General features: G+C 43.0%; 1 protein-coding gene across 1 annotated transcript in view; it reads right to left on the bottom strand.

Moving 5' to 3' along the window:
* Positions 1 to 13,675, bottom strand: part of ABCB5 (ATP binding cassette subfamily B member 5) — a 47,965-nt gene that overhangs the window by 23,729 nt on the left and 10,561 nt on the right. Inside the window, exons 6-14 of the mRNA XM_028750594.2 lie at positions 13,221 to 13,281; positions 11,414 to 11,605; positions 10,943 to 11,114; positions 9,278 to 9,402; positions 8,602 to 8,779; positions 7,064 to 7,177; positions 5,052 to 5,162; positions 4,575 to 4,700; positions 1,634 to 1,837 (exon numbers count right to left, since the gene is read on the bottom strand). Coding sequence (XP_028606427.2) covers positions 1,634 to 1,837; positions 4,575 to 4,700; positions 5,052 to 5,162; positions 7,064 to 7,177; positions 8,602 to 8,779; positions 9,278 to 9,402; positions 10,943 to 11,114; positions 11,414 to 11,605; positions 13,221 to 13,281 — 1,283 coding nt within the window. The remainder of the gene's footprint in view (positions 1 to 1,633; positions 1,838 to 4,574; positions 4,701 to 5,051; positions 5,163 to 7,063; positions 7,178 to 8,601; positions 8,780 to 9,277; positions 9,403 to 10,942; positions 11,115 to 11,413; positions 11,606 to 13,220; positions 13,282 to 13,675) is intronic.

Genomic DNA, 13,675 nt, shown 5'->3' with positions numbered 1-13,675 from the left:
TGTGTGAACAGTCTAAATAATTTGGTTAGCTATTCACCTTGGATTCATCAGTGTGTCCTGTAAGATTGAATATGCCATTTGCTAAGAATAAGTTTTCTGTTATCAAAAGGAAGCAAAGGTTTGTTTGACTGGAGCCATCTCAATGATTAACCACACTTAGACAATGACTCATCTAAGCCACACATTTGAAGAGGACTGGGTATCCAGAAAATATAGGAACAAAGAATTTGATTTAAGAAGCTTTCTGAAGCATATCTGTGATAATAATGAATATGCATGCAATCAGTAATTTAACAGTTTGCCTACAGAATCTGCGTAAGCCAAAGGTCGTTCCAGCAAAGAAAAAGAGAGAAAATGGTGGCCATTATTAAAGAAACACTTTAATTACAAGTATGCATTGTTTCATGAGTAATGAATCTAAGAGAAGTGACTCAGAATCTGGAAAGGGAACAGGAAGTGTGGGAGAGGGTGCTCTTCCTTATCTCAGCTTGCTGAGATTAGACTCGTATGAGCACACCTAAAATTGAAGAAAGATTATTGAAACCAGTATGGTACTTTTGAAGCTTTGGTTGTTGTTTACATGCAAAAGCTCCGCTGGTGAGGTTTTGCAGAGCAGCAGGGCACTGCCCCATCTGCAGCTCAAGGTGGTTGTGGCCGAGGGGGTGTGTGTGAGAGAAAACAGCTGCTTACCCGGCTCTAGGTGGGCAGTGCTTGTGGCCCCTCGTGGGCTACCCTCCATTCCCAGAGTAGTGAGGAGTCACCTCCCAGCGGCCAGCCATTGTAAATTCCCCAGCCAACCACACTGCAGGGCAGGATAGCCCGCCAAGACTAAAGATTAGACTGCCAATGGTTGGGCTCAATCATGCGATGGCAGCAAGAGTGGTTCCTGGACTGACTCCCCCAAATGCCCTGTTTTGGATCAGTGACAGGAGGCCAGTTTAGCTTCAGAGCTGAGCAGAGGGGCATTTCCACTCACTCCAGTGCCTCCTCCCACAGCCAGATGTACAGCTATGTTGTTGTTTTAAAAAAGAAAAATCCTTTGTCCATCTACTGGAGTGAAAAACAATTAGCAATACAGTCATACCTCTTGTTATGTTCAGTTCAGATTATGTCTTTTCAGGCTGCGTGCCGCGGTGACCTGGAAGTACTGGAAACTGTTACTTCCGGGTTTCACAGCTTGCGCATGTGCAGACGCGCAAAATGACGTCATGTGCATGCGCAGAAGTGGTGAATTGTGACCCATGCATGCGCAGACGCGGGTTGCATTCTGTTCAGGTTGCGAACAGGGCTGCTCCGGAATGGATCCCGTTCGCAACCAGAGGTACCACTGTACAGTTGTACCTTGGTTCTCGAACAGAATGTGTCCCGGGAGTCTGTTTGACTCCCAAAACCGTTCAAAAACGGCGTGGCTTCTGATTGGCTGCAGGAGCATCCTGCAGCCAATCAGAAGCTATGGCAGACGGAACACTCACTTCCAGGTTTTGATTGTTCGGGAGCCGATTTGTTTGGGAGTCAAGGTGTTTGAGATCCAAGGTACGACTGTAGTTTAAAAGCTGACATGTGTAAATCCTTGCACATGTAGGAACGAAGTTCTCCAGATTGTAACAGAGAATATGACAGTTCAGGTACTCACATCAGGAAGTTTGGATATGAAGTCGTAAGCATTAGCTTCTTTTGCTGCTTGCTCAATGTCAGCATCAGTAACATCCTCTCTGCCATAGCGGATGTTGCCTGCTATCGTAGTAGCAAACAATACGGGTTCCTGGCTTACAATGCCAATGTTTTCTCTCATCCACTTGAGATTGAGTGTCCGGATATCATGTCCATCTATGGTTATCTGGGATAAAGATGTAGCAATTTGTAAGAGGTCAGAAAAGCAGGTTTTAAAATGGGTGTAGTTAATAGCTACATTCAGATAAAATTTCTTAGATAACTTGTAACTTTACAGATGATGCAGGGATAAATATACTTCAATAAGCTATAGCTTTCCATTACATCTGAACCACAAAACTGTGGTTATTTCCTTTTAAAGAAGTCTGGATATGAAAATATCCAGAAGTCTGGATATGAAACTAAAGTTGGCTTCAGATCCAGACTTGTTTGGAAACCACTGACCACAGTTTCCTGGTTCGAGCATAACAGATGACTTCTGGGTTTGTTTACTCAATTGCAAAGGGAGGGGTGAAGAGGGGAAATGATGTTTGTTCATATCTTATTATGATTGCTTGAATGCAGTCTATTTCATTAAGGGAAAAGCAAGCTAAAATGTTGACACATACGTACATACATACTTGCCCTCTTGCCCTGGCCAAATCTTATGAACCTTCTTAATATGAACTTTTTGTATTTAGGCAATTAGTTTCAATAAGAGTTGTATACTGTATATTGACTTGAGACTACAGTAGGTCATGAAGGTAAAAAAACGGGCAACAAAATCAAAAAGAGGTCAAGGCATTGCTAAGAAAAGCAAAAACTACAAATTGGGAGTTGGAAGTGGGATTAGATAAAGCCAGAGACAATTTAGAATAACTTCAGCAAGAAATATGCAAGAGAAATTCAAAACCTAGAGGGGTCCTGGTAGGCTTGCAGAGAAGGAGTGTGGTAGCTTTCTTAAATGAACATTTAACACAATATATATAATTAGATCAGCTCTGATCCAATAATATAAAGGCAGCATTCAAGCTGGGTGCTAGCCAAATATGGATAATATTCCCAAATTACATTATGGTCAGGTTTATTAGCTTATGAGAATAAGAGGCCATTAACTATTTTAACTAGGTGGGTGAAAAATTATCAAACGAAGGCCATGATATTGAAATATTATCTATATCCATCCTGATGTTCTTATTAAACATAGGGAGTTTAAATTTCTAAGATATCAAGTAAGGAATAAAAGAATTAAATAGAGATGGAGCATTCTGTTTAGACTTTCAATAAGGACAATGACTGGCAGTTAAAACTATTGAAGAGCTACACAAGATGGAAAGGAACCTTAAGTTGACATTTTCAAAGGTTGAAAATAATCCAAATTCATGGCCCAAAACTAAAGATGGAGATCAGGCAGCAGAAAGAGTAAATGTCAAGGACTGAGGGAAGGAACTAACTAACTTCAGATAAGGGCACAGCAGATTTGGGCAAAGAAGAGCTTTAAGTAAAGGAAGGCCAAATAATCAAATAATTCAGAGAATTTATAAGATTAATTTTAACAAAACTATTATCTGTGTGGAGTATAATATCAAAAACATAGTCATGTATATATATATATATGTATAATATCTATAAATGAAAATGTTAACAGTATTTGTGGGGGGGGGGGGGGAATCATTTGTGACCATTTTTATTCTGTTGAAATAATATGTAAACTAAATGACCAGAAGCAGGAAGCACAGACTAAGAATTGCTCTTAAATTTAGTGAAAGTATTTAAAATGGGATTTCTTAACACAGTGGCAAAAGCACAGATGAATCTCTTACAGCAGTGTTTCCCAACCTTTTTTGGGCAAAGGCACACTTGTTTCATGAAAAAAATCTCGAGGCACACCACCATTACAGCCCCGTGACGTCAGCGCGCAGCGTCACGCCGGGAGGGACGCACGAAAGTGTAAGTTTCAATTTTTCCCCCTCCCCCTTGCCTTCCTTCTGTGCCAACCGCCAAAAAGCCAAGAAAAAAGCCAAGACTTTAGGGCAGCAGGTCGACACGGAAGAAGCTCCTACCTAACGACAGGTGCGACAGCCGTGTCCTCTTCTGCCACACTTGGCAGCCCTGCCTCACGGTCGTGACTCCCACCCTGATTTCTCCCCGCAGGTCGAGCGGCACAGGCAGCCCAATGTGTCCAGCCCAGACACAAGCCCCGCTTCCCCACTCTAGATCCTGAATGCGACCAAGTGCTCTGGACTCCCGAGCAGGGTGGGAAAGAGGACTCGCATCTGGTAGCCTCCGGGCTCCTCGCCTGCTCGAGGGATGGCATTGCAGGCAAGCTGCTGGCCGTCGCCATCGCCGCCCCCTCATGCGAGTGGACCTGCCCGGAGTGTTGGGCCGGGGGAGGCTCGCTCTCTGTGGGGATGTGGCCCGCACACGCGGCCCCGCTTCCTCCTGCCCAGGGCTGAGCTCCTTACCCGCGATCTCGGTCTCGCGCACGCGGATCCCACTTATTCTGAAGCTCGCGCCACTAGCCGGGGCTCTCACACCGTGCCAGGGCGAGGCGGCGCGGCCCACTGACATCATCGCGGCTCGCCGCCGCCCTCGACTTCCCTGTTCCCTCCCCTCCCTCGGGTCACCGTGGTTACCGAGGACTGCAAGCTGCTCGGGCGAGCGTGGGGCATTAAGTGGGAGAAGGAAAATTAAAATTAAAACTCGCCTGAAGGCCGCCTCTCCGGATATCTTTCGAATTTTTTAATTTTTCCCGCGGCACACCAGGCAACGTCTCGCGGCACACTAGTGTGCCGCGGAACACCGGTTGGGAAACACTGTCTTACAGCAATGACTTCCAACCAAATATTTCAGTGCTTTTTCATATAGCAAACTGCAACTTGTGACACTGAAAACTGAACAGCTATGGTTCCTTCAAAACATACCTCTCCTTCAGCGGGATCGTAGAATCTCTGCAATAGCTGAATTGTAGTACTTTTCCCACAACCACTGGAACCGACAAGAGCAATAGTTTTCCCAGGCTCGATTTTTAAGCTCAGACCTTTGAGAATCTGGAATTATTCACAAACATTTAAACATTTTAAACACAATGAAATAAAACAACAACAACCCAGAGATCACAGAAGCCCTCAGGGTGATTTGATCGATGAACAACACCCTAAAAATGAAACATGTTAACAGAGACATGGTTGCTGTATCTCAAAAACACATGCTGTGTTCTGAATGCAAACACCTGATTTAGTTGCTGATATTTTTATTTTGTTAAACAACAGCAATCCTAGTGATATATTTTAACAAAACCTATCAGCACTTATTTGAACACACAGTAAATCTTAATGCACATTTCCTTAAATACCCGAAACAACCAAAAAGAGGGGGGGAAAGAAAAAAGAAAAGCTTACTTGAGTATCAGGCCTTGAGGGATAGCTGAAACAGATGTCTTTGAATTCAATCTCTCCTCGCAGTTTGTCTGGCTTGAACCCCTCACTGGAACTGCTATCTATGGGGCGCGGCTGGAAAGGAAATTGGAAGTAAGATACATTTCTGTAACTGTGGCATAACACAGGCACGTTCTTCATTTTATGTCTAATGATAAACAAACAGGCCATTTCACTCTTTAAAATACTGCACGACTCTCTTCTCTTCCAAAAGGGCTGTATTTCTGGAAACCAGAACTGCCATTTCAGATGGCGGGGAACAGGATTCACAATGAAGTTCAAAGATCACAACTTGCAGAATATACTTATGGAAAATAAAGTAGCGAAAAAGCCAGTTTGCTGCAGCTACTTTATTTTAACACCTCATAAATAAATATATGAGTGCTCCTGAGGAATGAAGGAACACGGGTGGCGCTGTGGGTTAAACCACAGAGCCTAGGACTTGCCGATCAGAAGGTCGGCGGTTCGAATCCCTGAGACGGGGTGAGCTCCCATTGCTCGGTCCCTGCTCTTGCCAACCTAGCAGGTCGAAAGCACGTCAAAGTGCAAGTAGATAAATAGGCGGGAAGGTAAACGGCGTTTCCGTGTGCTGCTCTGGTTCGTCAGAAGTGGCTTAGTCATGCTGGCCACATGACCCGGAAGCTGTACACCGGCTCCTTTGGCCAATAAAGCAAGATGAGCACCGCAACCCCAGAGTCGGCCACGACTGGACCTAATGGTCAGGGGTCCCTTTACTTTTACCTGAGGAATGATTATTTGTGGGCTAAAGCACAAGGCTGAGGTGACTCCTTTCTTGTTAGCATGGTGTAGTGGTTAGAGTTCTGGATTAAGACTGGGGAAACCCATGTTCAAATCCTCACTTGGCCACGAAGCTCACTGGCTGACCTTGGGCCAGTCATTTTCTCTCAGCCTGGCCTACCCCAAATGGCTGTTGTGAAGATAAAAGCTGTATTTTGTGATAATTGTGTAATAGGGCGGTTCATAAAAAACTTTTTTTTTAAAAAAATGCCTGCTCCAAAGATCTTATCTTACTATACTAGGAATTATATTTCATGCATATCAGTTAATATCTTGACCCTGCTGCACTGAATTGCACTGAACTGCACTGAATTATCTTACTACACTAGGAATTATATTTCATGCATATCAGTTAATATCTTGACCCTGCTGCAATGAATTGAAATTTCAGCCTTTAGGACATAGGAAAACAGCTAAGTAAACAGCTATTTTCATGGAGGAGGGTCAAGATATTAACTGATATGCATGAAATTTCAGATATAGCTATATAATCCCTAGTGTAGCAAGATAAGATCTTTGGAGCAGGCATTTTCAAAAAAAAAAAGTTTTTGTTTTTTGTGTGTGAACCACCCTATTGTGTGTGCCAATTTGAGGTGCTTCCAGGAATGCCCCTGCCAGTAGCTTGGCTATCCAAATTGCAGTGAGCAGCAAGATGGCGGCAAATGTAGAATGCTATTGCTCACTTTCCTTCCCAGTGCTGTGTGTTGCTGCCAGTTCCTGAAAGGGGCAAGGAGCTCAGCACAGCAGCAGAAGTGTTGTATTGCTGCTGAGCTCCCTGTGCCCCACTCCCTCTCTCTCAGAAATAGGCAGTGATGCTTGGCATTGGGAAGGTAAGCGAGCAATGTCATCCTACCTGAGCCGCCTTGCTGACCATTGCGTTTCTTGAGTCCTGAGAATTTCTCAGTGCTATAGTTGCCCACAATCCATCTGTAAAAACTTCATTAAATCTTGTTATCCCACATGTCGCCCAAACTGGTTGCATTTTTCTGTTTTAAAGCCATAACTATATATAAAGGGACACTAATGGGTTTGTTTGTTTGTTTGTTTTAAAATCCAATTTTTCCCATATGTGCAATGCTGATTCAAGAAATGGCTTAGGATAATTCATAACCTTCTATAAGAGCCTGTGTGATATTATATTAATATCAGTCATATTATACATCCCAGCCAATAAATACCTTCCTGATAATACTAAAGACTTCATAGGCTGCTCCTCGAGCATTGGCCACACTCTCCAAATTTGGGGAGGCTTGTCCAATGGAAAATGCGCCAACAATCACAGAAAAGAACACCTACAGTGAGGAAATGGTTGAAATAATTAACATTTGAAAACTAGGGATTTGCCATCAGTTAATGCAGTACCACAACAATTACAACTGCAATTCTATGCCTGGAAGTAAACCTCACTGAACACATGCAACTTACATGACTTTTTAATTTTGTTTACAGCAGAAACACTTTTACAAACATTTCTCCCCTCTCTTAAGTTTCTTCAGCTATTAAAAACCTCCTATGTAGTCTAGCTATTGTGTCCAATGGAAAGAGCAGTTGAATTGTTCAGTCTGTAGAGCAAGAGACTTGAACTCAGGGCCATGGGTTCAAAACCCACGCTGGGCAAAAGGATTCCTGCATTGCAAGGGGGTTGGACAAGATGACCCTCGCGTTCCCTTCCAACTCTACAATTCCGTGATTCTAAGAGTGCATAGTATGGTTATTTCTGCAAACAGGTGGAGCGGTTGATTGACTTAGCTCTGATAGAGGCACCTCTGTCTCAATTATTTTATCAAGAGGTGCCACTTCAGGGAGGAAATCTGTGCAGAGTAGGATTTTGTGTACAGATTGCCTTGCTGGATGTTATGTGCATCAACAAGAAAACAGGTCAAATTATGCATATTGTAATGGTAGATAAGGTTCATACACAGAGAGATTTAGTTAGGTAATGTTAGATTCTGGGCTTAATGGTATTCCCTCTTTAGGTTGCAATGGGTTTATTGGGTTATTGTGTTTGGTTTGATTTTCTGTGTTGTGGTATTGTTGTGAACCACCCTGAGACCTCCAATTATAGGACAGTGTATAAGTTGAATAAATAAATGATGATGATGAACTAAGCCAAGAGAAGAGTACTAGACTTCTGACCTAATGTCCTTGCCCAATGGCACATATACACTTAAACAAACTTTGGTCATCGTGAATGTTGGAAATTACTGCTTCCAGTATCCACACAGCACCAGTTTGATACGAAGTCCATTACTGCATATACTGATCTGCAGATCAAGATAATATGTGCAGAACCAGGTAGCAAGGCTTCTGTGGGTTGGGCTCAAATCTCCAATGCAGCCTCTACTTATAAGTTCAGAGCAGTGGCGTCGCAACGGAGGGGGGGGCACTGCCCCCTGGGTTTCATGGCTTGGGTGCAGTGACAAGAAGGCACCCCGCAGGTGATCGTGGCGGCGTGAGCAGCCATGCCGCAGCCACATGTGGAGGATCCTCCATTCATGGCTGCAGCCGCGAGCAGAGGATCCCGGTGCTGGCGGCAAACGGCTATGTACAGCCTATGTGCGGCATTGCTACGTACGGCGCATGCTTCCTACGTAACAACGCCGCACATGCGCCCTATGTAGCGACGCCCTGCCCGGGGTGTCACGACGCCTTCGTTCGCCCCTGGTTCAGAGATCATTTTTTTTAAAGTCTGCATTCAGCAGGACAACTGACTTACAATTAATACTTTCCCGATGTTGTAATTTTCTTTCTCCTCCAGTGTGAGCTTGGTTCCATACCAAAAGGCAAGTGCATAGCATCCATATATGAAAAACTGGGAGACACCCATAGAGACATTGGTGGTGATGCTCTTTTTCATTCCAACAACCCTAGCGTCCTCTAGGTTTGCATCATACCTGAAAACAAACCGCCAAATGTGATTATTTAAGGTATTTCCCACTCAGTTCTGCTTCCATACAGGCAAGTGCTCATTGCCATTTATCTCTACAAACAAACCCCATACTGCTTAAATCTTCTGAGGCTGCTAGAACCACACTGGGTTTTTCCTATCTGAAGGTGTAACCCACTGTTTTAACAAGAAATGTCGTGAGAAAAGCAGGCATGTTTCATCCTGTGATCCCCTTGGTTGAAGGCAGACGTTTGAAGAACATAGTTCACACTGGCTTACAAACCTGTTTCTATCAGCCATGTTGGATGGGCAGAATTATAGCTTGATCTCCACCTGAACATGCGCAACAATACACACGTTGGATTCTACACTAATCTGGAGGGATGCTTTCAGTTGCTGATCTCTAATGCTCTCAAAGAACGCCTGTTTCAGCTTCTTCAGAGAAGGAACAAATGTACCTTCTAAATAGCTTTCCAATTATGCTTATTGTTAGAAGCGGCCTTACCGGGCTGTAGCTTTCGCCTGCCCATTAAAAGCAACAACGGTCCTGATGGCCGACAATATTTCTTCTGCCACAGCACCTGCCTTAGCATAGGCTGACAGTTCTTTAGTAGTCAACACCGACAGGAGCTGGAATATGTAAAAAATGAAATGAAAAATGAAGTTGTTTCACAGAACAACCCAATAAACTCATAGAACTATCTATGTGACAGGAAACGGGGACGGGTCTTTTATTCATAGGCAGTATTTCAATTCTAGCTCTGAATGACCCCTGGTTTACACCAGAGTAAGGAACATGTTTTAGCCCATGGACTGCATTGTCTTATAGGCAACCATTGGCAGGGCTGCATGCCAGTGATGGGCTGCATGCCAGAGGCAAAAGTGAGCAACAGATCCTGCAAAACTCTCTTCACCCAGGCAAGCAAGATGCATAAGTATAGTTCAAGGGCACTTTCCAGGCATGCAGAAACACTTGAGGTGGTCAAGGAGCAGAGAGGTGAGGCGAGGAGCCTGGGCAGAGTCCCAAGGCCCAGAGAAAGCCCCAGAGGGCTGCATTAGGCCCTAGGCCTTAGGTTCCTCACCTGTTTTGCACCAACAAAATGGGTTACTTGTGCAGACAGTTCTCTTGCATGAGAGACTTCTTGATTATATAATAAAGCTGATTATATGGGTTTTAGCAAAATGACTACAATACTACTTTAAAAATGTATGTGCTGAAAGACTGAAAACTTATAGACTTTTTGAGTGAAAAAGAATACGAACTTACGATATCTGGGTTTGAGGATTGAAGAAAATATTGCTTTTATAGAAAGCTGAGTTGTTGGGTGTTATCTTGGAGTGGATGCTTTGAATGATTTTCTACGTAAGGCTGACAGACGAAGAATAAGAAGTTCTCTTTTCCCTTCCCTTTTCTTTTTTCTTTCTTTCCCTTCCCCCCTCCTGGTTTATGTTTTTAGATGGTTTTATCTTTGATTAAACAGTATTGGATATTAACCTCTGTACATTTTCTTTCAAACATTAATAAAATTTATTTTAAAAAATGTTTGTGTTAAAAAGGTTGCTGCTTTTCTTTAAAACAATGAATTCAGCTAGTCTTTGTGTGGGGATGCAGGAAAATGAGGCCATATCTGTCCAGTTCCTTTCCATAGCTATTTAATTATAGTCATTGGAATCTCCAATTATAAGGCATATGTGCCTTATCAATTAGCACCAATTACAGGAGGCTCAGATGTGGCTTGAGTAGATTTATTATTCATTATTATATACTTATCCCACCCCTTCCTCTCAAGACCCCAGAATGGTATACATGGACCCTGCTATAGGTCAGGCTGAGAGAAAATGGTTTGCCCAAACTTCCCCTGTAAAGTTTATGGTCACGTAGCAACTTAAGCCTAATCTCTCTGGTCTATGTCCAACTTTCTAACCACACTATCTCTTTCCTACAAATGGTTAATAAGAATTCTTAACATGACTGGAACAGTTTCTTGGCACCAAGTTATGTCAGATTAATGGGGCACAGTCTTTAAAGAGTGTTTTAGTTCATGAACACCATGCCATCCCCCCCCCCCCCATGAAGGTTTTCATTTTATCCTCCTTTCCTTTGGTTCTTCACCCCCCTTTGTTGCGCAGATAAGAAGAATTTTCGTTTGTAGCAGCTCCAGCAACTTACATATGACCACACACCCCCAGATACAACGAGAAGCGGGCTAACAGACAAGATAACCAGGGTCAGCTTCCATCCGTGCACAAATCCTATGATAATGCCCGTCAAAAACGTGCTTAAATTCTGCATTATTATGCTGAGCTTGTCTCCAATTCCTTCGTGAATGGTGTTAATATCACTGCAATTAAGGATGAAAAATGTGAATGTCAGTTGATGTTTTTATTCAATAGTTAAGGCTTCAACACCTTTTTGAATGGTGTTGAAATCACTGCCATTAAATACAAACTTTTCTCCGTATGGCAGCCTATGTACCTTCCCATCCATTTGGTTATGAAGGAGGAATGCATATGCAAACACATTTAGGAACTAGCCATGTAGGGATTTACACCTGGCCCACAGCTGGAATCAGTTTTTGTTACATGGCACTGACCCCCCCCCTTTCCCCCCAGATTATAACATAAAACAGAAACATCTTACTCTGTTAATCTCGTGTTCAGTGTTCCAATCTGGTTGGTATCAAACCAGGCCATCTCTTGGTGAAGTACAGCAAAAAAGAACTTCTCACGTATCCTTGCTGTTTGTCTTGCGGAACTGGTCACAAAGGTCCACACCTGAATCATGCTGCAGAGCAACACCCCAAATCCAATACCAACAAAGTAGTAAGCATGTCTGTTGAAGAAACGACAGGTCAATGGGGTATTGCAATCCAACGTTTCCCACATCATGTCCTCCAAGCGTTTGGGACAAGAATTCTCAACAGCACAGGTCATCCTGGCTAATAGTTAGATACGATGTGATTTAGAGTCCAAAATCTCTGGAGGGTACTAGGTTAGGGGATGTTATTTCTATGCCACCATTCAGCCGAAGAGGCAGCTCGCAAAGCTTAGAAGGTGAACAGTGTCTTCTGTGCTACAACTCTTATATTGGGGAACTGAGGCTGCACTCACAGTTAGGAAGTGCAAGTGCAAAACGAAACTGATCCTTTAGTGTGGCAGCACCTACATTTTGTAACTCCCTTCCTGCTGACATTAAGCAGGTGCCTTCACTGTACTCTCTTCAGTTCCTCCTTGAAACATTTCTGCTTAGGCAAGCCTACCCAGACAGGTGGAAACTATATGTGTACATTGGAACCTTGGTTCTCGCAAAGCTTAGTTGATGAACAAATCGGCTCCCAAATGCCGCAAACTCGGAAGTAAGTGTTCCAGTTCTCGGATGTTTTTGGGAAGCCAAATGTCCGACGTGGCTTCTGTTTGAGTGCAGGAAGCTCCAGCAGCCAATCGGAAGCCCCACCTTGGTTTCAAACAGTTTCAGGAGTCACTCGGATTTCCGTAACACATGGGTAGGCAAAGTAAGGTGCAGGGGCCAGAACCGGCCCAATCGCCTTCTAAATCCGGCCCATGGATGGTCCGGGAATCAGCGTGTTTTTACATGAGTAGAATGTGTCCTTTTATTTAAAAAGCATCTCTGTGTTATTTGTGGGGCATAGGAATTCGTTCATCTTTTTTTCCTTTTCAAAATATAGTCCGGCCCCCCACAAGGACTGAGGGACAGTGGACCGGCCCCCTGCTGCAAAAGTTTGCTGACCCCTGCCGTAACAGATTAAGTACAAGAACCAAGGTTCCACTCTATTATCTCTTTTTAACAACAGTTGATTTTAATAATCTTCTAATACCCATTTTAACTTATTTTATGTAGAACTACCTAGTTTTTAGCTAGATTTTTTTTTAAAAAAAGGTTTTTATAAAAACAACAACAACAAGCCGTATATGAATTCTGTTAAATAAAGGAACACAACGTGCTTGAGAGCAAGATGAAAGTCCATGGAGGGTAAATCTGTAACTGGCTACCAGCCATGATGACCATACATTACCTCATAAATCAGAGGCACATGTTTCATTGTACCTGTGTTCAATCATTTGAAGAGTACTCTTTGGAAGAAAGACCCATATATCCTTCATGTCACTCTCATTATTAGAAGAAAATTCTTAACTAATGTTTTAATATAATTTTTCAAGGTAATTGGGGGGGGTTATATCCAATGCTGGTCATATTCTTTGGAATAGACCCACTGAAATCAAGTTTATGTTGTGAACCACCCTGATACCTGTGGGTATAGGGTGGTATACAAATTTAATTCAACATCATCTGAATAGCTGTCACTGGGGAACAACTATGGGAAGAGGGATGTGACTTCGCAACCAGCATCTGTTGGGTCTTTAGTCTTCTTATGTTTTTAAAGTCAGCCATAGCTCAGTTAAAAAATAATAATTGGATAGGTCCTTACACGGCCATTTCGTTTTCTATATCTGAAGGTGGACATCCTGAGATATTAGCTAGTTCAGCTCCTACAAAATAGAAGGCAGTAGTTATAATTATCAGAAGAGGTGCTGCAAGATTTTCTGGCAATGTCATCTTAGCATTTTTACATGGCATTGCATGGCATTGTTAATTATTACTTGACTTAAACAACGAAAAGTCTCACGTAAAGAAAGATTAAGAGTCACAGGCGTTAAGCAGCTATCCGGTTTCTAACCTTCAGACCTGATCTCTTCATGATGTAGGCAACTTTCCTAGGCATTTTAAAAAATATGTCAGTGTCAATAAAACTACCGTATTTTTCGCCCCATAAGACACACCTTTTTCCTTCTAAAAAGTAAGGGGAAATGTGAGTGCGTCTTATGGAGCGAATGGTGCTGCGCAGAGAGGGTGCTGCGCCTATCCTGCGAAGCTGGAGGAGGA

Source organism: Podarcis muralis, chromosome 12, assembly GCF_964188315.1.
Source record: "Podarcis muralis chromosome 12, rPodMur119.hap1.1, whole genome shotgun sequence".
In the NCBI taxonomy this organism is placed as follows: domain Eukaryota; kingdom Metazoa; phylum Chordata; class Lepidosauria; order Squamata; family Lacertidae; genus Podarcis; species Podarcis muralis.
Note: the sequence above shows the minus strand (reverse complement) of the source record. Positions and strands in the feature narration are given on the sequence as shown.